General features: G+C 39.5%; 1 protein-coding gene and 2 long non-coding RNA genes across 10 annotated transcripts in view; all 3 read left to right on the top strand.

The window, feature by feature from the left end:
* Positions 1-25,058, top strand: part of C2CD3 (C2 domain containing 3 centriole elongation regulator) — a 155,202-nt gene that overhangs the window by 27,051 nt on the left and 103,093 nt on the right. For 7 of the 8 annotated variants that reach the window (XR_013404127.1, XR_013404125.1, XR_013404124.1 and 4 more), the window contains exons 4-7: positions 6,394-6,617; positions 7,273-7,520; positions 13,007-13,139; positions 13,591-13,719. Coding sequence is in view for 4 of the 8 variants with exons in the window: in XM_077963779.1 (XP_077819905.1) it covers positions 6,394-6,617; positions 7,273-7,520; positions 13,007-13,139; positions 13,591-13,719 (734 nt within the window). In the remaining 4 variants the exon portion in view is untranslated. Of the gene's footprint in view, positions 1-6,393; positions 6,618-7,272; positions 7,521-13,006; positions 13,140-13,590; positions 13,720-25,058 lie in introns of those variants that run through there. The other variant, XM_015115190.3, reaches the window with a different exon arrangement.
* LOC144334373 (uncharacterized) lies at positions 14,463-17,436 on the top strand. Its single transcript, XR_013404133.1, has 3 exons — positions 14,463-14,606; positions 15,103-15,650; positions 16,224-17,436. It is a non-coding gene; the product is annotated as an uncharacterized LOC144334373 (long non-coding RNA).
* Positions 20,855-23,246, top strand: LOC144334375 (uncharacterized). Its single transcript, XR_013404135.1, has 2 exons — positions 20,855-21,456; positions 22,212-23,246. It is a non-coding gene; the product is annotated as an uncharacterized LOC144334375 (long non-coding RNA).

Raw genomic sequence — 25,058 nt, 5'->3', positions numbered from 1 at the left:
CTTGCAAAGAATTGCATTCTTGGAGCAATCTATATACCTCGAGTGCTTTTTTTCCCCTGGGCCCTCAACTGATTTAGTTGGATGTGACAAGAAGGACCCAATTTGAATAATCAACTTTCACATTCTCTTCCACAAACAAATATGCTTTTTCCTTTCATTTGTTTTGAAATTCATAAGTCTCTTGTCCTCTTTCACGAACACAAATATTTCACTTTCCTTTTGATTCTACTGTAAGAAAGACAGCAGCCTATAGCACCCATAGATATTAAGGAAATACTATGAACAACTCTCCACATATAAATTTGACAATTTAGATGAAATGAGCCAATTATTTGAAAACTGTAAACTACCAAAACTCACTCAAGATCAAACAGATAACCTGAATAAAGCAATAATTATTTTTAAATTTAATTTTTAGCTTAAAACCTTCTGAAAAAGAAATCTCCAGGCCCAGATCACTTTACTGGCCAATTCTTCCAACCATAAAGAAGAAATAACACCAATAACATAGTCTCTTCCAGAAAATAGAAAAGGAGAAAACACTTATTTTAAAGCCTGCACCACCTTAATACCAAAACCAGAGAGCAATATAAGAAAAGTATAGATCAATATCCTTAATGAACCTAGACTTAAAATTTTTCAACACAATTTTAGCAAATTGAGCCAGACATGGTGGCATGTGCCCATAATCTCAGCTACTCAGGAAGCTGACGTGGGAGAATCACTTAAGGTCAGCAGTTTGAGACTGGGAAACAGAGCAAGACCCCTAAAATATATAAAATATATATAAAATAAATAAAATTAGCCTGATGTGGTTGATGGTGCACACCCGTAATCCCAGCTACTTTGGAGGCTGAGAAAAGAGGATCACTTGAGCCCAGGAGTTCAAGGTTACAGTGACCTATGATCACACAACTACAGTCCAGCCTGGGTGACAGAGCAAGACCCTGCCTCTAAATTAAAAAAATAAATAAATAAACATTGTTAAATAGTTGGCTTTTAAAAAAATGCTGCATTGACCAACATGATTCTGAAAATTATACTTACTAATTTGCTCTCTCTGATACTGATAGATGTTGTAGATATAGTAGATAATTGCAGGCAACTTATTGTTAAAGCGAACCTTGAGTCATTGCTGGAAGACTGATGAGTGTCCTTAAGGTTGTTCTCTTATGAAGAAATAAAGGGTATTCAGTTAGGAAAAGAAGAAGTCAAATTGTCCCTGTTTGCAGATGACATGATTGTATATTTAGAAAACCCCGTCGTCTCAGCCCAAAATCTCCTTAAGCTGATAAGCAACTTCAGCAAAGTCTCAGGATACAAAATTAATGTGCAAAAATCACAAGCATTCTTATACACCAGTAACAGACAAACAGAGAGCCAAATCAGGAATGAACTTCCACTCACAATTGCTTCAAAGAGAATAAAATACCTACGAATCCAACTTACAAGGGATATAAATGACCTCTTCAAGGAGAACTACAAACCACCACTCAGTGAAATAAAAGAGGACACAAACAAATGGAAGAACATACCATGCTAATGGATAGGAAGAATCAATGTCGTGAAAATGGCCATACTGCCCAAGGTAATTTATAGATTCCATGCCATTCCCATCAAGCTACCAATGAATTTCTTCACAGAATTGGAAAAAACTGCTTTAAAGTTCATATGGAACCAAGAAAGAGCCCACATTGCCAAGACAATCCTAAGTCAAAAGAACAAAGCTGGAGGCATCACGCTACCTGACTTCAAACTATACTACAAGCCTAGAGTAACCAAAACAGCATGGTACTGGTACCAAAACAGAGATATAGACCAATGAAACAGAACAGAGTCCTCAGAAATAATACCACACATCTACAGCCATCTGATCTTTGACAAACCTGAGAAAAACAAGAAATGGGGAAAGGATTCCCTATTTAATAAATGGTGCTGGGAAAATTGGCTAGCCATAAGTAGAAAGCTGAAACTGGATCCTTTCCTTACTCCTTATACGAAAATTAATTCAAGATGGATTAGAGACTTAAATGTTAGACCTAAAACCATAAAATCCCTAGAAGAAAACCTGGGTGATACCATCCAGGACATAGGCATGGGCAAGGACTTCATGTCTAAAACACCAAAAGCAACGGCAACAAAAGCCAAAATTGACACATGGTATCTAATTAAACTAAAGAGCTTCTGCACAGCAAAAGAAACTACCATCAGAGTGAACAGGCAACCTACAGAATGGGAGAAAATTTTTGCAATCTACCCATCTGACAAAGGGCTAATATCCAGAACCTACAAAGAACTCAAACAAATTTACGAGAAAAAAACAACCTCATCAAAAAGGGGGAAAGGATATGAACAGACATTTCTCAAAAGAAGACATGCATACAGCCAACAGGCACATGAAAAAATGCTCGTCATCACTTGCCATCAGAGAAATGCAAATCAAAACCACAATGAGATACCATCTCACACGAGTTAGAATCGTGATCATTAAAAAGTCAGGAAACAACAGGTGCTGGAAAGAATGTGGAGAAATAGGAACACTTTTACACTGTTGGTGGGATTGTAAACTGGTTCAACCATTGTGGAAAACAGTATGGCGATTCTTCAAGGATCTAGAACTAGAAATACCATATGACCCAGCCATCACATTACTGGTATATACCCAAAGGATTATAAATCATGCTGCTATAAAGACACATGCACACATATGTTTATTGCGGCACTATTCACAATAGCAAAGACTTGGAATCAACCCAAATGTCCATCAGTGACAGACTGGATTAAGAAAATGTGACACATATACACCATGGAATACTATGCAGCCATAAAAAAGGATGAGTTTGTGTCCTTTGTAGGGACATGGATGCAGCTGGAAACCATCATTCTCAGCAAACTATCGCAAGAACAGAAAACCAAACACCACATGTTCTCACTCATAGGTGGGAATTGAACAATGAGATCACTTGGACTCTGGAAGGGGAACATCACACACCAGGGCCTATTATGTGGAGTGGGCGGGGGGAGGGATGGCATTGGGAGTTATACGTGATGTAAATGACGAGTTGATGGGTGCTGACGAGTTGATGGGTGCAGCACACCAACATGGCACAAGTATACATATGTAACAAACCTGCATGTTGTGCACATGTACCCTAGAACTTAAAAGTATAATTAAAAAAAAAAAATTCTTCTTTGGAGTAAATGACATTTCATTAAGCTATGTGCATGTATCACTCAATAATATAAGCAAATAAAATAAAAAATACAAAAAAATACAAAAAAATAAAAAATAAACAAAAAAAGTTGTTCTCTTATGGATGTGAGAAGCATGTGGTACATTCATGGTATATGTGGATGGCGTGGGCTTTGGAAAAGGGGTGATATATTTAAGTGACAGAATGATGGTCTAGAGTTAGCACCAGAAAGGCAAAAGTTAACTTCCTTTAGCCTGGCAAGTGTAGGTGTTTTCTATTGGAAGAGACTTTGAGGAAATGGGGACATTTAAAGAAAGAAATGTTTCATTAAAGTGGTAATTTGTATAAAATATAAATTCTACAGGACTCAAGGGATTGGCAGAGGAGTAAGCACCAAGATGAATCATGACTGGGGAGGCGAATGATTGAGGTGGACAGGAATGAAGATCTGGGAGCTAAATACAACTGGAGGGTTAGAGTAGATGGTCTCTTGGACTGCTAGGAATTGACAGAACATTCTTCTGTTTTATACCTCCAAAGTTTGACCAATACTTTTCCCTCTGCTTCTGATGTTCTACTTCCATCCCCCTCAGCGTTTTCTGCCTCATTCAGATTTAAGATTCTAAGCTCAAACGTTTGTATTTCATTCCTGGAAATCATCCATGGCACTCCTTCCTCACCTCTTCCCCAGCCTCAGACCCCTTTTTAGCATTCCCATACCACCTAGTACACTTCCTTATCTTAAAACTTACTATTTTATATTAAAATTACTTTTTTGTTAATTGTTTATTTATCAGTAGAAACTCTTTCTTAGCCCACATATTCATGTTTCATAGTTCAGGAACACAAGTCAGTGACAAACTTCTGCGTAATTTAGCCCAAAGAAAATCTTTATATTTCAAAATCACTTTGTATTCCGAAAGATACCAGTCTTCTTCATCTCCTCAAAATCTTTGATGGAATCATAATTTCTGAAGAAATCTGTGTGTGCCTTCTTTCTTGATTTAGCCACAGCAAACAGAGAGAGATCTGCAACCCCCAGGGATACAGCGAATGTTCCAACAACATGAAATTTCAGGCACTTGGCCATAAGGCCACATATCTAAGGTTTTGTCAAAGCACAGAAGCCGTGGTCATTGTACTTGATAGGTATGTCACCACCGCCCTTCCTGGCCGATAGAGAAGTGGAAAAATTACTTTTTTTTTTTAACTTCCCCTACAAAATACTATGATCCTCTGAGGCAGAAGGTTTGTTTGTGGAGGAGGAGGGGGTTATTGTTTTGAGACAGAGTCTTGCTCTGTTGCCCAGGCTGTAGTACAGTGGCACAATCATAGCTCACTGCAGCCTCAATCTCTGGGGCTCGAGCAATCCTCCTGCCTCAGCCTAGCAAGTAGCTAGGACTTCAAGGTACATGCCACTATACGCAGCTAATTTTTTTTTTTTAAATTTTTTGTAGTGACAGGGTCTCACTATATTGCCCAGGCCAGTCTCAAACTCCTGGGCTCAAGCAATCCTCCTACCCCTGCCTCCCAACGGGCTGGGATTACAGTTGTAAGTCCATGTTTTAGTCCTCTTTTTTCCTCAGGGAGGTAGCACAGAGCCTGGAACAGAGCTGGTATCAACAATTATTTGTTTAACTGAACAAAGAAGTTAGGCCCCTGTGTTTTGATTGTAAGATGAGCGTGGCAAGCGCCTGGACTTTCTCTGACTCTTTATTCAAGGTCCAATGGTAGTACAGGCCAATGAGTTAAAGCAAACTCTGTGGCCAGTTAGCAGCTCATTGTTAAGGCCAGGAACACTACCTTTATCCTCAGTGTCTCCTTTGTTTCTAGAATGCAGAGGCAGTCTTTGGCAAGTGATGAATGGTAAGGGAACACTTCCTGACATTTATGTTTGAGCAACCAGAATTTTATGTGATGCTGTTACAGTGATCACTGCACAGAGTATTCGTCCTGCTGCATTGCTGTCATTTGTCTTTGTACAAAGATCTTCGTGATGAATAGACTTGAAGGACTTTATGTTATGGTTCATGAACAGAATTCTCATCAAGACCCAGGCATATTTTATTGAGTTTGTGCCTTGGCAGTTCTTCTGGATAAAATATTTCATTGACCTTCCCAGAGACATCGTAAAACATCTAACTGCAATTTTTCATTTTTGTGTTAGGGCATTCATTATTTGACAGTCTTTGGCTGCTTAAACAATTCCTTCTGCTTTCTTTGTCATTGAAACTGAACTTTCAATATTGCTATTCTTTTCTTTTGGAGTATATCCTTTACTTTCTTCCTTAAGGTTTTGCTTTAAAACTCCATTTTACTTTTCATTCCTCCATTAGACGTTTCTCCATTGGGCTTTTCAGAGGACTAGAAAGCCTTTTCACAAAGAACTTGAACTCACAGGAAGGAAATGATAAGGAAACTTAAAGTAATTACCTTTGCATCTTAGTTGTCCTCCCTCCTCACCCCTCTTCATCTCCAGCATAGAACTAGACCTTATTTTTCCCAAGCAACCAATAATAAAAATGCAGAAAATGTTATGTCCTTCTTTTATTCATCAGACCATTAGGCATTATTAGGCATATTAGACTTGCATACTATGTATACAGGCACTCTGCTAATTAGTCGATAGAAAAATGAAGAAGATAGCTAGTGCCTTCAAGGAATGCATAATCTAATCAGGATGATGAACGAAAGGTTACAAGTACCTTCTCTAAATCTTTGCTTAAAAAAAAAATCTTCGAATTAAGGTAATATACTTTCCTGATGGCGTTATAGAATCACATTAGCTTCTCTATATGAGGAATTTAGCACAGTTCCTGGCCTGTAGTAAAAGGTTCAGTAAATGGTAATTATACTAATGGATAGATACAGAGTAAGTAGAAACAGGAAGAAGGCAGTGGACATGGCATCTCTACTTAGACATAAAGAAGGAATACTGGGGAAAATTGTATGTACAAAGGCATAAAGCAATGAAATATAAGGTATATTTAGAATCATAAGTAATTGGTCTATTGGAACAGAGGGATGAAGGAAGGAAGCTTAGTAAGAGATGAAGCTTCTGAGGTAGGCAGGAATTTAGATAATTAATGGGGGACATTAATCTTGTAAGGAATGGGGGACATTAATTAATATTAAGCAGGGGAGTCTTTAGTTAATTAATGCTGAAGAAAATTTCTCGTATACTATGTGTCTCTCTTAGGTCTCACTTGCTCTGGAGCCTCTGTCAGAAACTTACGACAGCTACCATCCACTTCCTACCACTGACATGACAGAAAACGTGCTTTTATCTAAGCAGGGATTCAGAGAGAATACTGAACCCAGCAGTACCCAGTTTCAGGTTCCATCAAGGCCCCGCGACATACATACCATCAAAATTGATGGAAAAGAGTTGGGAGCCAACAGCAGTAGATCAACCACTCCGAGGTAATTACCACACCTAATACCAGTCAATCTGTCAGTTAACTCCACTGTACTTGTGATTTCTGTCTTTCATTTATGGTTGAGTAAAAGATTAACAGCAGAGAGAGGCACAGTCCTCATTTAGCCGATAACTGTGAAGCCCTCGCTCTGGTCCTGGTTTGATACTAGGTGCTGGGCCTAGAAATAAGTAAGACATAATTTCTGTTTTCGAGGACTACTCACAATCTCACAATGAAGCCACTCACAATGAAGCCAACATACAAATAAATGACAAAATGATATCCAGATGCAGGACAGATGTTCATGAGGGAAAAGAGGGAAAGGGAGCTATTCTGTGAAACAGAATGGAATAAGAATCAGGTTTTTATTTTAAGTAATTATTTATGAAGCATTTGCTTTGTGTCAGGCTCTGCTGAGCTCTTCGTTTTATTGTCTCGCTTAAGCTATGACTCCCTAACTGTAGGTAAAGCATCTGTTACTTCTATAATTTGGGAGATGAAAAAGAGATTTACAAAGTTGCATTGCAAATAAGTCACCCCTTTTGAGGTCCAAACTACCTTGCCAAAACCGCTGGTCTACTTTCTGTCTCTGACAAAATAGAATGTTACCATAATAGATTATATATTGCTGATGTTCTCCTTTTTTAAAAAAAAAACAGGGGAAAAGACCATGTATACTTTGCAGAGAACCCTGATACAATAAAGGATTCTTCCTTTGGACTACAGCACCATCTTAATTCAGGACAGAGTTTAGAGTCTGTAACTCTGAAAGGCAGAGCTCCACGGAAGCAGATGTCCCTTCTGAGCAGTTCTGAATTCCAGCCTCAAATTAGAACAGTTGCCAAGAGTCACAGTGACTCATGCATTCTTTCTTCAAACAACCCCCCTACCAAGGATCTTCTTTCAGGTATGTATTTATTTGTGAACTGAGTCAGACTAAACTACGTTTATTGGGATTGCTCTACTTGTTAGCCAGCCTACAAAGAGAACCAAGACTCTTGTTTGAACTAAGTCAAATAAAAACAGGCAGTCTTGCTAGAGTCCAGCATCTTGCACCATTTAAAGACAGCCGTATTAAACCACCAGGGTATTTTTAAATAATTACTCGGTGCATAAAATTGCAGGTTTGGCAAAGGAATCATTTAAAAGGAATTGGATATGAAGGGAAAACCTTTATCATAGAAAAGGGTTAGTCCTTATTTTGTCCAAAATAATTCAAGGCAAGTAAGGTTTTTGTCTCATCATCAGCATTTATTTATCCCACTGTATGGAGACTAGTACCAAATCCATTTCACATTCTGAAAACTTAGTCTTAGTGAGAACATTCAGTATACAACTGCTAATCTTCATCCTGGGAATTAAATAATGACTTGTGGCCAAATAGAAGAAGAAAGGAGACAGTTTACCCTTATAAGGGCTTAGACAGAAATAAAAAAGCAAACAGGAACAGAATTAGATTACCTCATGTTAAGGAGTGGTATAATAAAAGCAATTGACTTAACATTACACTGTAATGTTCAACCATGTATCTCTTTGACCTCAAGATCATAACAGGAATTTGTCTACATCCCTACAAGTAAAATTTCCAAAATTAAAATATCTGTAGCATCAGAACTATGTGGTTACATAATTAAGCACATTTTGTAAAAGAACAAAAACATTTTGTTTATATTTTTTCAACTGAAATGTCTTAGATTCCCTACTCTAAAAAATATACAGGCCGGGCGCGTTGGCTCACGCCTATAATCCCAACACTTTCGGAGGCTGAGGCGGGCAGATCACTTGAAGTCAGGAGTTCGAAACTAGCCCGGCCAACATGGTGAAACCCTGTCTCTACTAAAAATACAAAACTTAGCCAGGTGTGATAGTAGGCGCCTATAGTCCCAGCTACTCGAGAGGCTGAGGCAGGAAAATCACTTGAACCCAGGAGGCAGAGGTTCTTGTGACCCACAATCACACCACTGCACTCCAGCCTGGGCAACAGAGTGAGACTCTGTCTCAAAAAAAAAAAAAAAAGAAAAAATATATATATTTAAAAGTATATATATATATATATGTATGTATGTATACTCCAAGATTATAAACTATTAATTTTAGTCTTTAATGCAAAGACTGCGTTAACAAGAAAGAAAATGAACCCACTGTACTCAGCACTTGTCAGCTCATTTGTATAGACCCGGGCACCAGACTTTAAGAAAGATATTTGTTGACTCAATAAGCAGTTATCTATTCAGCATTACCAGATGACTGGTGCTCTTCTAGGCATCAGGGCTACAGTAGTTAAAAAGAAAAAAGATATAAACTCCCGCTGTATGGGTTTTATATTGATTGGAAGACAAATGATAGACTAAATAAATAACCATGTGTTACCTGGTGATCATGGCAATGGCGATACATCAAGCCAGGAAGGTGAGAGAAGGGGATGTTAGTTTTACATAGGTTGGCAAAGGAAGACCTCATTAACAAGATAACATTAAGCTACTCAGGAGGCTGAGGTAAAAGGATCACTTGAGCCCAGGAGTTCAAGTCCAGCCTGGACAATGTAGCAAGATCTCATCTCTAAAAAAAAAAAAGCAAAGAGAAAAAAGAAGGTAACATTAAAGATCTAAAGGAAAGGAGATGTGTTCCTTCTTTTTTTTTTTTAACTTTTATTATTTTTTTTTATTATTATACTTTAAGTTCCGGGGTACATGTACAGAATGTGCAGTTTTGTTACACCCATCAACCCATCACCTACATTAGGTATTTCTCCTAATACTATCTCTCCCATAGCCCCCCACCCCCTGACAGGCCCTGGTGTATGATGTTCCCCTCCCTGTGTCCATGTGTTCTGAAAGGAGATATGTTCCTTCTAAGGAGAGTAACCAGACTGGTAAAAGGACCAGCAAGAGATAGCCTGGAGAAAACAGCTGCCACTTATTGAGCACTAATTATGCACTAGCTACTATGCCAAGTGTTTTATATACATAATCTTATAAAAGTCATGTGAGGTAGGTATTATCCCCATTTTAAAATGAAGACACAAGCTCAGACTTAGGAAGCTCCTGTGCTATCAAAGGGGGCAGCTCTCATTTATTATTGTCTCAGACTTTAAGGCAAAGTCCTATGCTTCATCTGACTCTAGTTTCATTGTTTACCTAGGCCTGTTTTGTTTTGTTTTGCTTTTGCTTTTTAAATCAAGACTTTGCTGGCCAGCTGTTCAAGCCAAGCAGAATATGCCATGCACAACCCATGGGCTGTCAATGTGCAATCTCTTCAATAAGAGTTACTAGGATCTGTGGATTTACAGATAAAACAAGATAGATTTTGACTCAGTCTGAGTTAGTAGTCTGACTTGTGCACAAATGAGAGAGGGACCACATCTCTGTAAATGGTCAGGTGTGGGCTAGATAACCTTCTGATGTGACTTTTACAGATGGGGTTAAATTATCAGGTACATAGCTGGATAAGATCTTTTTTATTTTTCAATTTTATTTTAGATTCAGAGGGTATATATGCAGGTTTGTTACCTGGTTATATTGCATGGTGCCAAGAATTGGGGTATCAATGATCCTGTCACCCAGGTACTAAGCGTAGCATCCAATAGTTTTTCAGCCCTTGCACCTGTCTTCCCTCCCCCTCTAGTGGTCTCCAGTTTCTATTGTTGCCGTCTTTTTATCCCTGAGTACCCAGTTTTTAGCTCCCATTTATAAGTGAGAGCATACAGTCTTGAGTTTCCTGTTCCTGGTATAATTTCCCTGGGAAAGTGGACTCCGGTTGCACTGGATAAGATCTTCAAAGGTCCCTTCCAACCACAAGATTAAGTGGGCCACTTTAGTAAGCATAGAACTGAGGTCGTGGGAGGGACACGACAAATACGTCAACCTAATGATTTTTCTGGTCTTTGATGTGCTAATACACTACCAGAAACGAGGGGACAAGGCTGTATCAGTCAACCAGCTATTATTTATGAAACACTAACTACACAGCAGGATACTGTCCTTCTCCATTTTCAAAATAGCAATGATACATTAGATTCTTCTCCTACTTCACGTCTCTGACTATCATACATATCCTTTAACCAGCCAGAGAAAAATCTACTTTAAAAGGTTAATATGATTAGGTTCTGCCTACCAAGATAATCTTCCTGTCTTAAGGTAAGCATTGATTATATCTGCAAGTCCGGGCAAGCCAGCTCATGCCTATAATCCCAGCACTTTGGGAGGTTGTGGTGGGAGGATCACTTGAGCCTGGGAGGTCGAGGCTCCAGTGAGTCGTGATCATGCTACTGCGCTCCAGCCTGGGTAACAGAGGGAGACCTTGTCTCAAAAAAAAAAAAAAAATTTGTTTTAAATAATTACATCTGCAAAATCCTTTCATAGTAATACCTAGACAAGTGTTTGAATTACTAGGACAAGGTATGAGTATATGAGGCACTGGGGACCTTGGGGTAGCCATCTTACAATTCTGTCTATCATAGTGAGTGATCTTTATTTTTTAGTTTAGTTGTATTGCCACATCATACATTGAACATATGATATTTAAGATTTTTGATTTTTTTTTAAGTTTTTAAGGTATATTTTGACTTCTTTACAGTAACAAATATTAGATGTTTTGATGTTTATGGACTTTGGGAGGCAAGGGCAGGAGGATAGCTTGAGGCCAAGAGTTCAAGACCAGCCTGGGCAACATAGCAAGATACCATCTGTACAAAAAAGTTAAAAACAAACCAGGCATGGTGGTATGCACCTATAGTCCTAGCTACTTGGGAGGCTGAGGTGGGAGGATTGCTTGAGCCTGGAAGTTCAAGGCTTTAGTGAACTATGATTGTACCACTGCATTTCAGCTAGGGCAACAGAGCAAGACCCTGTCTCTAAAAATATGTAAATAATGAATAAGACTATGGATATTTTTGACTTGTTTTTTTTCTTGGCCTAACCATCGTATTTTATTTTTAGAAATTATAAAATTAGACTGGGAGTTAGGCACTTTCTAAGTGCCTGTGGAACCTCAAGAAAATAATAAGACCTCCTGTATCTGTTGGAATAATACTATTGGGCCTGAGCTTTTTTACTGTATTTGTTTTTATTTAGAAACAGGGTCTCACTATGTTGCCCAGGCTGGAACACTGTGACTATTGATAGGTGTGATCATAGCACACTATCCCCTCAAACTCGTGGACTCAAGCCGTCTTCCTGACTCAAGCAATCCTCCTGCCTCAGCCTCCCAAGTCACTGGGACCATGGGCACATGCTGCCCTGCCCGGCTAGCACTCAGCTTTTAAAAAGAAACCTAAGAACTAAGTAGGGTCATAGATAGTATAGCAGTTAAAAGCATAGGATGTGGAATCATCTGGTTATAGACGTATTATGTGTGCAACTTGGCCAAGTTACCTACTCTCTGCCTCAATTTTTTTTTCTTTTTTTATATTTTAAGTTCTAGGGTACATGTGCACAACGTGCAGGTTTGTTACCTATGTATACATGTGCCATGTTGGTGTGCTACACCCATTAACTCGTCATTTACATTAGGTATATCTCCTAATGCTATCCCTCCCTCCTTCCCCCCTCCCCATGACAGGCCCCGGTGTGTGATGTTCCCCTTCCTGTGTCCAAGTGTTCTCATTGTTCAATTCCCACCTATGAGTGAGAACATGCGGTGTTTGGCTTTTGGTCCTTGCGATAGTTTGCTGAGAATGATGGTTTCCAGCTTCATCCATGTCCCTACAAAAGACATGAACTCATCCTTTGTTATGTCTGCCTCAGTTTTTTATCTGGAAAACAAAAGAAGTCGTAGTACATATCTCAGAGGACTATTGGGAGGATTAAATGAGTAATACATGTTAAAATATTTAGAATAGTGCCTTGCATGTGGTAAACATTCAATAAATGTTTTCTCTCATTTCTGGTGCTGTTATTGTTGTGGGACCCCTTAAGGAACGGGGTAAATTTTACCTATCAGAAAGTCTGAAAACTCAGGTTTTATTCTGACTTTTCCATTAACCTGCTGTTTGAGTTGTGGAAGCTTTTTAGCGCTCTTTTCTTCATCCATAGAAGTATAAATTTGGTATCTGGATACAAAAAATATATAAACATTACTAACCTTATTAGGTACAAACACCAGTCGGAAGAGTCAGTGCATGGATATAACAACCCCACAAGAGGTCAGTCTCCGGAATGGAGACTTCATTCATTGTTATAATGCCAGCATCTAAAACAGTGCACAGTAGAAGCTCAGTAAACATCTCTTTTGAGTAAATGTCCTCAAGGAATTCTCAAGCTAATGGGGAAGGCAGATGAGTAAACTATTACAGTACACACTGGTGAGTCCCATGATAAAAGGAAATGCCCTGAATATTCCAAATGTTTCTGCTGCATTTTGGGTTTTTCTGTTTTCTACATTTACCCTCTTCAGCTCTGTTAGAACAAGGCAATAAACTGCGTAATGCCATGGTGATTTCTGCAATGAAATCAAGCCCAGAGACCAGCGTGTTGTTGGACCAAGTTCATCCTCCTATTAATGAAGATTCTCTTAGAGCATCAACACAGTAAGTTACAGGATAGACAGAACCCTAACAGTTCATTTCTTAATAGTTGTTAACCTGTGTTTTTGTCAAGTTATGGACTGGATAATCTTGGAAACGCTTATCAAATAATTCCTGATGTGGTGGGAAAGAAGCCTACACTAGGAGTTAAGATACTGAAGATCTTATCCTAGCACTGGCACTTGCAGCGTATGTAAATGGGTAAATTCTTTACTCTCTCTGAACTGGTATCCTTGGATGTAAAATGGGGATCTTCTCTCCCTACCTCACAGAAATGAGATGGGATTCTACTGTAGGAAAGAGCTTTGCAAAGTGTAAAGTTTTATTTAAGGCAGTTAAGTCTAAAGTACATTAAATTTTCTGAGTCAGACCAGCTGCATGTACAAAGTGATTATGATTTAGATTTTTTCCATCTGTTAGCCACTCAGTGAAAAAGTATTTTTCCACACCTTAGAATCAGAGCCTTTTCTAGGAATCAATTTAAAGACCACATTGAAGATCACCTCCTCCCTTCAACTGAGAATACATTTTGGAGACATGACACAAAAGCTGATACCAGAGCTATACAGCTGCTATTAGGCAGGTAAGCACTATTAACTGGCTTTCTTCCTTTTAAACTTTTCCTCCAATTCATAGTATACAATGTTATCGGATTTATCTTCCTAAAGTAACATGTCCTTAGACTAACCAAACCCTTCCCTGTTGCTTAAATGATCACTCATTGCCTACTAAATAAAACTCCAAACTTTAGCCCTTTACTTTTGGCTTCACTTACAGAATGATCCCATTCTACCTCACCATTCTTACCTCCCAACTCTTTCCCCAACACCAGTGTTAACATGGTATGATGAAAAGGCATGGATTTTAAACAGATACAAGTGGAAATTCGACGTTCATCTCTAATTAGCTTTGTGGCCTTAAGCAGGTATCTCTGAACTTCAGAGGCATTGGTAAAATTGGAATTGTACCTAACCTTGCAAAATTGTTGTAAGTATTAAAAATGATGTACATAAAAGAGTAGCACAATGCTTGACACATAATATTTTGAGGGGTTTTTTTTTTGGGTTTTTTTTGTTGTTGTTGTTGTTGAGACGGAGTCTCGCTGTGTCACCCAGGCTGGAGTGCAATGGCCGGATCTCAGCTCACTGCAAGCTCCGCCTCCCGGGTTTACGCCATTATCCTGCCTCAGCCTCCCGAGTAGCTAGGACTACAGGCGCCCACCACCTCACCCGGCTAGTTTTTTGTATTTTTTAGTAGAGACAGGGTTTCACCGTGTTAGCCAGGATGGTCTCGATCTCCTGACCTCGTGATCCGCCCGTCTCGGCCTCCCAAAGTGCTGGGATTACAGGCTTGAGCTACCGCGCCCAGCCTGTTTTTTGGTTTTTTTGAAACGGAGTCTCACTCTGTCGCCCAGGCTGGAGTGCAGTGGCACAATCTTGGCTCACTGCAACCTCCACCTCCCGGGTTCAAGTGATTATCCTGCCTCTGCCTCCCAAGTAGCTGGTACTACAGAGATGCACCACCACACTTGACTAATTTTTGTATTTTTAGTAGAGATAGGGTTTCACCATGTTGTCCAGGCTGGTCTCGAACTCTTAACCTCAAGTGATCTGCTCGCTTCAGCCTCCCAAAGTGCTGGGATTACAGGCATGAACCACAGTGCCTGGCCAACACATAGTATTTTTACTGTTGGTAGCTGTTTCTGTTAACATTATGAATAACACGTGCCCTCCAACCAGACTCATCTATTTATTGTCTCTTATATAAAAGATACTGTCTACATTCATGTCTTGGAAAGTTAATAGGGCATAGTGGTTAAAAGCAGTATGTGCCGAAGTTTTAAAGGTTATGGGAGAGCATGTGTTTCAAAGGCTCCAAAAGCTCACACCTACAATCCCCACACTTTGGGAGGCTAAGGTTGGCAGATCACCTGAGTTGGGGAGTTTGAGACCAGCCTGGCCAATAGGGTGAAACCCTGTCTCTACTAAAAGTACAAAAATGAGCCAGGCATGGTGGTGCAGCTACTCAGGAGGCTGAGGCAGGAGAACTGCTTGAACCCTGGAGGTGGAGGTTGCAATGAGCTGAGATCATGCTACCGCACTCCAGCCTGGATGATAGAAGGAGTGAGACTCCATCTCAAAAAAAAAGAAAATAAAAAACCTCCAATTAGTTTGACTTGAAATTTAGACTTCTATTACAGGGAAGTGACAACACTACATACTCATCGTATGCTAATGGTAGGAATGAGTAGAGTGAGTAGAGGTATAATGGAAAAGGTAAGTGGAAGCCAGACTTTGATTATTGTGTTAATGAATCTGGACCTTAAAAATTGTGTGAACATCAAAATGTTTTGAGCAGAAGATCACTGTCACAACAGTACGGAAAAGCATTGGATAGAAGAGATGGGAAATCATGTGGGGGTTTTTTTCTCCCTGGCAGAAGGGGAGAGGTAAGACATTAAAGGTTGAAATGACAGAATTTGATTACTTATTAGTTGTAGAAAGAGGGCAAAGAGTAAAACATGATCCCTAGGGTTTTTGCCCTAGTGACTTCATGGATCATAATGATTGAAATTATTGAAAATCCTTAAGCAGGCATAAGGCCAAGTTCAAGTTTGAGCATGTAAATCTGTTAAACTTGAGTTGTAGGCACTTGGATATATAGAGCTGAAGCCCAAGAGAGAGGACTAGCCCAAAGATAAAAATTGGAGATTTGTTAGCTACTCTGTAATAACCGAAAGTTTTGGAGTGGACAAGATCACCCAGAGAGAGTATGGTAGAATGAAAGTAAGAATAAAAGTTAAAACTTTTATCCCCATTCTTTGCCAGGCATGGTGGCTCACACCTGTACACCCAGCATTTTGGGTGTCTGAGGCAGGCAAATTGCTTGAGCCCAGGAGGTCAAGACCAGCCTGGGTAACATAGGGAAACCCTGTCTCCACAAAAAAATGCAAAATTGCTTGGCGTGGTGGTACACGCCTGTAGTCCCAGCTACTGGGGAAGTTCAGGTGGGAGAATTGCTTGAGCCCAGGAGGCAGAGGTTACAGTGAGCCCAGATCATGCCACTGCACTCCAGCCTGGGCAACAGAACAAGACCCTGCCTCAAAATAAAATAAACCTCAACAAAATGATAATGAAAGAGTAGAAAAGGCATAAACTCACAAGAACCAAAAGGGGAGGTGACAGCAAAAGAAAGATGTCAATAAAATTTTGGAAGCTAGAAAACAGGTGAACAAAGGTAACTGACCTAGCAAAATAGAGAAGTCTGTATGTTTGAGGTTAGAGGACCAACAGTTTGATTGCAGTAGCCCAAAAAGACTACTGCAGGAATTAGAAACACCAAAGCAATATCTGAGTTTGAGGCTAAAAATGAGGACTGGTTAAGAAAAAATAAATAGGAGCAATTAGATCCTTCTTTCCCCTCTCCAAGATCTGGACAGACAGTATAGAATAGAGATTAATTGAAAGAGAACCTCAAACCAGATTGCCTGTATTTGAACCTGAACTCTGCCACTCAGTAGTTGTAAAACATTATGTAAGTTACTTAACCACCTTCTACTACAGTTTCCTCACCTATAAAAAGGATATAACCTACTTCAGTGATATGTAGTGTGGACTCAGTGAATTAATTCCTGTAAACATCTTACAGAATGACCTCTCAATAAATGTTAGATATTATTATTATAATACCATCTCCCATCCCCAGAGCCAGAAGACTGACATTACCCTGCCCAGTGAAAGACAAGCAGTTTAATATATAGAGGTTACAAACTGATCCTTAGATGCAAGGCTGTCAAGCAAACTGAAGGTAGTGGTGAGGACCATACCAAGGAAATGGAGACTAAATTAAAGTCTGCATATGGAATGATGAACACCCCTCCTACCTCTGATCCCCATTACCTCTTGACTCCTAGAACACTGACAGCCACATCACCTCCCAAGCAGGAGATTGATATTTTGCTGAGAAACCGTCTAGCTCAAGAGAAAAGAAGTACAGATACCAACCATTAGAGATTACTCAACAAAATGGTCTAGCTCTGCCCAATTATTTTATAATGAAACCAACCAGTCAACAAGTTTTCTCCCACTCCCAACTGGAATATGACACTTCCGGTCAGCATTTCAGTGCCTGACTTTTAATATGAACAGATAGCCACAATTTGTAGATGTTTGAGGAATGCTTCAACATGTAAACAGAGAACAATATTTAATGCAAAATTTGGAAGAGAAAGATGAGGAAAAATCCCAGAAAGTTCAACAAAAAGAATGGAGTTGGAAAATCGGAAAAAAAAAATATAAAATTGAGGATATTTTAAGGAGGTTCAATGTCCAAATTATGGGAATTCTAAAAAGAAGATGAAAGAAAAAAGGAGAGAAAGGAATTATAAAAGTAAATTTCCCTGAAATGAAGCACATGAGCTTTCATGTTGGTATTTGAACCAAGATATCTCTCCCTATCCCTCCGAACTCACAGAAATAGAAACCCCACTCCAGGCTAAGGCAGGCAAGACTTTAGGGCCCCCTCTTCCCTTAGTTACTAGTTGGTGGACTGTGTTCCCAGGGAGGGGTAGATTCAAATTATTAATACTAGCATTAGAAATTAAAGCAGGGACATTAATACCAACTGTATACAAATAAAACAGATGGTAAAGAAATACCATGAACAATTGTACGACAATAAAGTCAACGACTTAGATGAAATGGACAGATTCCTAAACTATCTCAAGAGGAAGTAGACAACATGGACTGGGCGCAGTGGCTCACGCCTGTAATCCCAGCACTTTGGGAGGCTAAAGCGGTTGGATCACGAGGAGACCGAGACCATACTGGCTAACACGGTGGAACCCCATCTCTACTAAAAATGCAAAGAATTAGCCGGGCATGGTGGCAGGCACCTGTAGTCCCAGCTACTTGGGAGGCTGAGGCAGGAGAATGGCGTGAACCCAGGAGGCAGAGCTTGCAGTGAGCCGAGATGGCGTCACTGCACTCCAGCCTGGGCGACAGAGCAAGACTCTGTCTCCAAAAAAAGAAAAAAAGAAGAAATAGACAATATGAAGAGACCTCTAACAAAGCAATTAATAATTGAAATAGTAAAAATTAACTAAAGAGATTGAATTCGTAACTTTGAAACTACCCACAAAGAAAAGCCCAGGTCCAGACAGCTTCACTGCTGAATTCTACCAAAGAAGAGTTGATACCAATTCTTCACAAACCTTTCTAAAAAATTAGAATAGTAGAGAACACTCCTCAACTCATGAGGCAAGCATTACTCTGATGCAAATCCAGACAGGAGCATCACAAAAGAAAACTACAGATCAATATGAATGTGACACAAAAATCTTCCAGAAAATGCTTGCAAACCGAACCCAGCAACATATAAAAATAATTTTATACCATGACCAAGCAGGATTTATTCCAGGAATGAGAGTTAGTTTGACATCTGAAAATAAATATATGTGATCCACCATTATCTATATCTGTATCGAGAGAGAGAGAAACAGATAAATTTTTTTTTTTTTTTTTTTTTTTGAGACAGAGTCTCACTCTATCACCCAGGCTAGAGTGCAATGGCTTGATCTCAGCTTACTGCAACCTCTGCCTCCCGGGTTCAAGCAATCCTCCTGCCTTAGCCTCCCAACTAGCTGGGATTACAGGTGTGTGCCACCACACCTGGCTAATTTTTGTATTTTTAGTAGAGATGGGGTTTCACCATGTTGGCCAGGCTGGTCTCAAACTCATGACTTCAGGTGATCTGCCCACCTTGGCCTCCCAAAGCACTGGGATTACAGGCGTGAGCCACCGCACCCGGCCTCACCATATCAATAGAATAAGAAACAAAAACCACATGATTATCTCAAAAGATGCAGAAAAACAGCCAGTCATGGTGGCACATGCTTGTAGTCCCAGCTACTTGGGAGGCTGAGGCAGGAGAATCCCTTGAGCAACAGTGAGCTGTGATTACTACACTCCAGTCTGGGTGACAGAGTGAGATCTTGTCTCAAAAAAATAAAAAAATAAAAACTGTAAAACATTGTTGAAATAAAGAAGATTTAAATATATGGAAAAAATCCTATGTTTATGTTTCAACACAATATCAGAATCCCAGCTGACTTTTTTGTGGAAATTGACAAGCTGTTTCTCAAATTCATAGGAAATTGCAGGGGACCCAGAACAGCCAAAACAATCTTGGAAAAAAAAAAAGTAGGACTCACACTTTCCAATTTTAAAGCTTGCTACAGAGCAACAGAATCAAGTCAGTGTGATACTGGCATAAGGATAGACGTATAAATCCATGGAATAGAATTGATAGTTTAGAAATAAACCCATCTATCTGTGGTCAACTAATATGAGTTAGACAAGGCTGTGAAGACCAATCAATGGGGGAACAAATAGTCTTTTCAACAAATGGTGCTGGAACAACTGGATGGCCCCATGCAGAAAAAATGAAGTTGGGACCAGGCACAGTGGCTTATGCCTGTAATCCCAACATTTTGGGAGGCTGAGGCAGTTGGATCACTTGAGGCCAGGAGTTTGAGACCAGCCTGGGCTACATGGTGAAACCCCCATCTCTACAAAAAATAAAAGTAAAAAAGATTAGCTAGGTATGGTGGCACATGACTATAGTCCTAGCTGTTCAGGAGACTGAGGCAGAAGGATTACTTGAACCCAGGAGTTCAAGGATACACTGAGCTAGGATTACACCACCGCATTCCAGTTTCGGTGACAAAGCAAGACCTGTATCTAAAAAAAAAAAAAAAAAAAAAAAAATGAAGTTGGACCCTTATCTCATACGGTATACAAAAATTAACTCAAAATGGATAAAACAGCTAAATGAAAGAGCTAAAACTATAAAACTCTTAGAGAAAACATAGAGGTAAATCTGTGACCTTGGATTTGGGAAAAGATTCTTAGATATGACACCAAAAGCACAAACAACAAAAGAAAAGATACATAAATTGGATTCCATCAAAATTGAAAACTTATGTGCTTCAAAGGACACTATTAAAGTGAGAAGACACCACAGAATGGGAAAAAAAAATGGCAAACCTTACATCTGATACAGGACTTATATCTAGAACATATAAATAACTTACATGACTTAATAATTAAGGAACAAATAATCCAATTAGAAATATGGGCAATGGATCTGAATAAACATTTCTCCAAAAAAATATATTAAGATAACTAACATGGCCGGGTGTGCTGACTCAGGCCTGTAGTCCCAGCATTTTGGGAGGCCAAGGCAGGCGGATCACGAGGTCAGGAGTTCGAGACCAGTCTGACCAACATGGTGAAACCCCATCTCTGCTAAAAATACAAACAAATTAACTGGGCGTGGTGGTGTGCGCCTGTAGTCCCAGCTACTCAGGAGGCTGAGGCAGGAGAATCGCTTGAACCTGGGAGGTGCAGGTTGCAATGAGCCAAGATTGCACTACTGCACTCCAGCCTAGGCAATAGAGTGAGACTCCATCTCAAAAAAACGAAAAAGAAAAAAAAGGCTGGGCGTGGTGGCTCACGCCTGTAATCCCAGCACTTTGGGAGGCCGAGACGGGCAGATCATGAAGTCAGGAGATCGAGACTATCCTGGCTAACACAGTGAAACCCCGTCTCTACTAAAAATACAAAAAATTAGCCAGGCCTGGTTTTGGGCACCTGTAGTCCCAGCTGCTCGGGAGACTGAGGCAGGAGAATGGCGTGAACCTGGGAGGTGGGCGACAGAGTGAGATTCCGTCTCAAAAAAAGAAAAAAAAAAAAAAAGATTGCCAATATACACATGAAAAGATGCTTGACACCATTTGTTATCAGGAAATCAAGACAATGCGATACTACTTCACACCCACTAAAGTCAAATAGTCTATGCATTAATGAGGTTGTGGAGAATTTGAAACCCTGGTACACTGCCGGCAGGAATGTAAAATGATGAAGCTACTTTGGAAAATAGGCTGTCAACTCCTCAAACTCATACCTATAGATTTACCATATGACAGAAAACAATAAAATTTTTAAACAAAGATTTACTATGTGACCCAGCATTTCAACTCCTAGCTATATACCCAAGGGAAATTAAAACATACATCTACATAAAAATGTGTACACCAATGTTCATACCAGCATTATTCAACTGGATAGCCACATGGAAAAAAAATGAAGCAACCCCAAAAATGAAACTAACTAAATGTCCATCAACCGATGAATGGATTAAGAAATCTGGAGTATCCATACAGTAGAGCAGTGTTTTTACATTTGGCCATCAAGGTGAAGTACTGCTACATGTTACAACATGGATGAACCTTAAAAACATGCTAATTGAAAGAAACCAGGCCGGGCGCAGTGTTGGTACCTCACACCTGTAATCTGGGAGGCCGAGGTGGGAGAATCACTTTAACTCAGGAGTTCAAGACCAGCCTGGGCAACATAGGGAGACCCCGTCTCTACAAAAAGTAAAAAATTAGCCTGGGGTAGTGGCGTACACCTGTAGGGTCCTGCCTGCTCAGGAGGCTGAGGTGGGAGGATCACTTGCACCTTGGAAGTTGAGGCTGCAGTGAGCTGTGATTGCACCACTGTATTCCAGCCAGAGTTGCAAAGCAAGACCCTGTCTTAAATAAAAAGAAGCCAGTCACAGGCAAATATATGTACTTTTATTTCATTTAGATGAAATGTACAAATAGGCAAATCTATAGAAATAGGAAATAGATGAATAGTTCCTTAGGGATGGGAGTGCTGATGGGCAGGGTAGTGATAGCTAAAGGTTATGGAGTTTATTTTTGAGATGACGAAAATGTTTTAAAATTGAGTGGTGATGGTTGGTCACATTTATGAACATACTAAAAACTATCGAGTTGCTCACTTTATTTATTTTGTCTTTTTATTTTCATTTTTTTGAGACAGAGTTTTGCTTTGTCACCCAGGCTGGAGTGTAGTGGCACAACCTCAGCTAACTGCAACCTCTACTTCCCGGGTTCAAGCAATTCTCCTGCCTCAGCTTCCCGAGTAGCTGGGATTGCAGGCGCATGCCACCACGCCCAGCTAGTTTTTTGTATCTTTAGTAGAGACAGGGTTTCACTGTGTTGGCCAGGCTGGTATTGAACTCCTGACCTCAAGTCATCCACCAGCCTCGGCCTCCCAAAGTGCTGGGATTACAGGTGCGAGCACCATATCTGACCAAATTGCTCACTTTAAATGGGAAGATTGTATGGTATGTGAATTATATCTCAATAAAGCTGTTTATGGGAAAAAAAGGATCAAGAACTCAGAACAGTGAATGAAAAAAGATATACTAAGACACATAATTATGAAATTTTAAAATACTGAGAGACAATAGTAAAAGCCTCCAGAAAGGGAGAAAGAATAAAGGTCACATATACAATATCAGGAATTGGAATGACATCAGGTTTTCTACCACTTCCTTGGAAGACAGTGCAGAAATGTCTTCAGAATTCTGAAGTAAAATTATTTTCAACCTAAAATTCTACTCCTAATCAAACTATTAATCAAGTGTGAGGGTAGAGTAAAAATAACTTTATTCAGATTCTCAGAAGTTTACCTGTCTTGCACTATTCCTCAGAAAACCACAGGAAAATATCTTCTACTGAACATTGATTTTAGGAAGAAAGAGTAAGACATATAGTCTAAGAAATAGGGGCTACAACACAGAAGAGGGATAGAAGGAGATTTCGGATATATAACATAGAGAGAGAGCAAGCAGTCCGTATAGGGGCATCCCTGACTTCAGTAGGGATGTTTCTAAGGAGTGAAGAGGTGAAGGGGAATGGAACATATATTGACCAAATTTTCAGTTCTCTCTTAGGAAATGTTCAATTCTCTTGAAGAATTCAGTCATAAAGTAGTAATACGTCAAAGAAAACTAAGCAAATGAAAATTAAGGCAGTTAATTTATACCAGGGATAATTACTTGTATAAGAAAAGAGGTGCAATAAATTATACTGTACTTGGCTCAGATACAATATTAACCCTGAAAATTAATTTAACCAAAAAATTTGTAATATAACTAAATAGAGAAGATGGATAAAAGGGAAATGTGTGGTTCAAGTGTAATGGTGTAAAAGAGTGGGTCCTTCATTTTTCATAGATCATACAGAAAAGCGAAAAATCAGAAAATAGTGGTATATTAATGTGTCACTTCAAAATACAGAGGTAAAGCCAGGCATGGGGGCTTACACCTGTAATCCCAGTATTTTGGGAGGCCACGTCAGATCGTTTAGTTCAAGACTAGCCTGGGTAACATAATGAGGCCCTGTCTCTACAGAAATTTTTAATTAGCCAGGTGTGTTGGTATGCACCTGTAATCCTAGCTACTACTAAGGAGGCTGAGACAGGAGGATCCCTTGAGCCCAGGAGTTCAAGGCTTCAGTGAGCTATGATAACACCAGTGCACTCCAGGCTGGGCAATAAAGCAAGACCATGTCTCTAATAAATTTTTAAAAAGAGAAATATGGAGGTAAATACTAGAAGAAGCATCCAAGGGAATTGAAAGTGATCCCCTCTGAGGAATCACTCAGCTACTGTTTTTTATTATAAGCCTTGTAGTCCTATTTGACTTTCAGAATAGGTATGTGTATTCTTTTATTTAAAATTATGTCTAAGAAGAAAAAGAAGAGGATAGTACTGAAAATAGGCTTACTTTATGGCCAAGGAACACAGGCAAATTTTAGCCCTTTTAGTATGTCATAGACAGGTGAATAAATTCAAAGAAATATTAATTTCAAAAAAGAGTAAAAAGTGGAAAAGTCTTCATAAATTTAAGGGTGTACAAAGTGGGGAATAACAAGCAACTGGAAAAATCTTCGTAACTTTAAGGATGTACAAGGGGGAGAGTATATGTGGCAAATAATACAGTTATATAAAAGACCAAAAAGTAGAGTTTCAAAAAGAAGCAGGTCTTAAACTCCTGGGCTGCGGAAGCTGCAGAGAGGCCATGTAGACTGGGAAGTTGTTAGTTGGATTATGGCAGTTAGGAAGCTGTTCTGACCTTTGAGAGTTACTATAGATAGATGGTTTTCAAGGAGGGGGTGATTCTTCCCCACCCCAACCCCATGAGATATTTACAGAGTCTGGAGACATTTTTCGGTTGTCACAACTGGGAATGTGCTACTGGCATCTGATAAGTGGAGGCCAGGGATCTGAAATGCATAGGACAGTCCCAAAGATAGAAGAACTGTTTGACCCAACATGTCAGCAGGGCTGAGATTGAGAAACCCTTCTGTAGCCCAGGGAAAGGTGAGGAAGGGAACGTTAACTATCTGCTTGTTCAAAATAATATAAGAACACTGTCTAATTTGAAGGTAGTGATTATATACTATTTTCTTGAGAAATTAAGGAAAGAAGTATAGCAGCTAACTTGAAAGGAAGCAACATGGAAAGAAATAATAAATAAAATCTGTAGCACAGTACCTGGCATCATATTCATTAAGAAATCATTAAGTTCACTAACAGGTGCTTATTAAATGCTAATTAATGTAGGAGAAACAGAACTATATGCATATTTTGCCCTCAAGGAACCTAAACTTTGAGGAAAAATATGGAATTTATACAAGGAACTGAAAGAAAGGTAGAAAGTAAAAATTGCTATCAAAAAAGAGACCAGTAATCTCAGCACTTTGGGAGGCCAAGGTAGGTGGATCACCTGAGGAGTTAAAGACCAACCTGACCAACATGGTGAAACCCCATCTCTAAAAATACAAAAATTAGCCGGGCGTGGTAGTGGGTGCCTATAATCCCAGCTACTAGGGAGGCTAAGGCAGGAAAATCACTTGAATCCGGGAGGCAGAGGTTGCAGTGAGCCTAGATCATGCCATTGCACTCCAGCCTGGACAACAAGAGCAAAATTCCACCTCAAAAAAAAAAAAAAGAGAGAGAGACCAGCATAGGATTTAAAAAAAAAAAAAAGGGAGAATTTGTTCCT

This window comes from Macaca mulatta, chromosome 14 (genome assembly GCF_049350105.2).
Source record: "Macaca mulatta isolate MMU2019108-1 chromosome 14, T2T-MMU8v2.0, whole genome shotgun sequence".
Lineage (NCBI taxonomy): Eukaryota > Metazoa > Chordata > Mammalia > Primates > Cercopithecidae > Macaca > Macaca mulatta.
The sequence above is the reverse complement of the archived record's forward strand: the minus strand, read 5'-3'. Positions and strand labels throughout refer to the sequence as shown.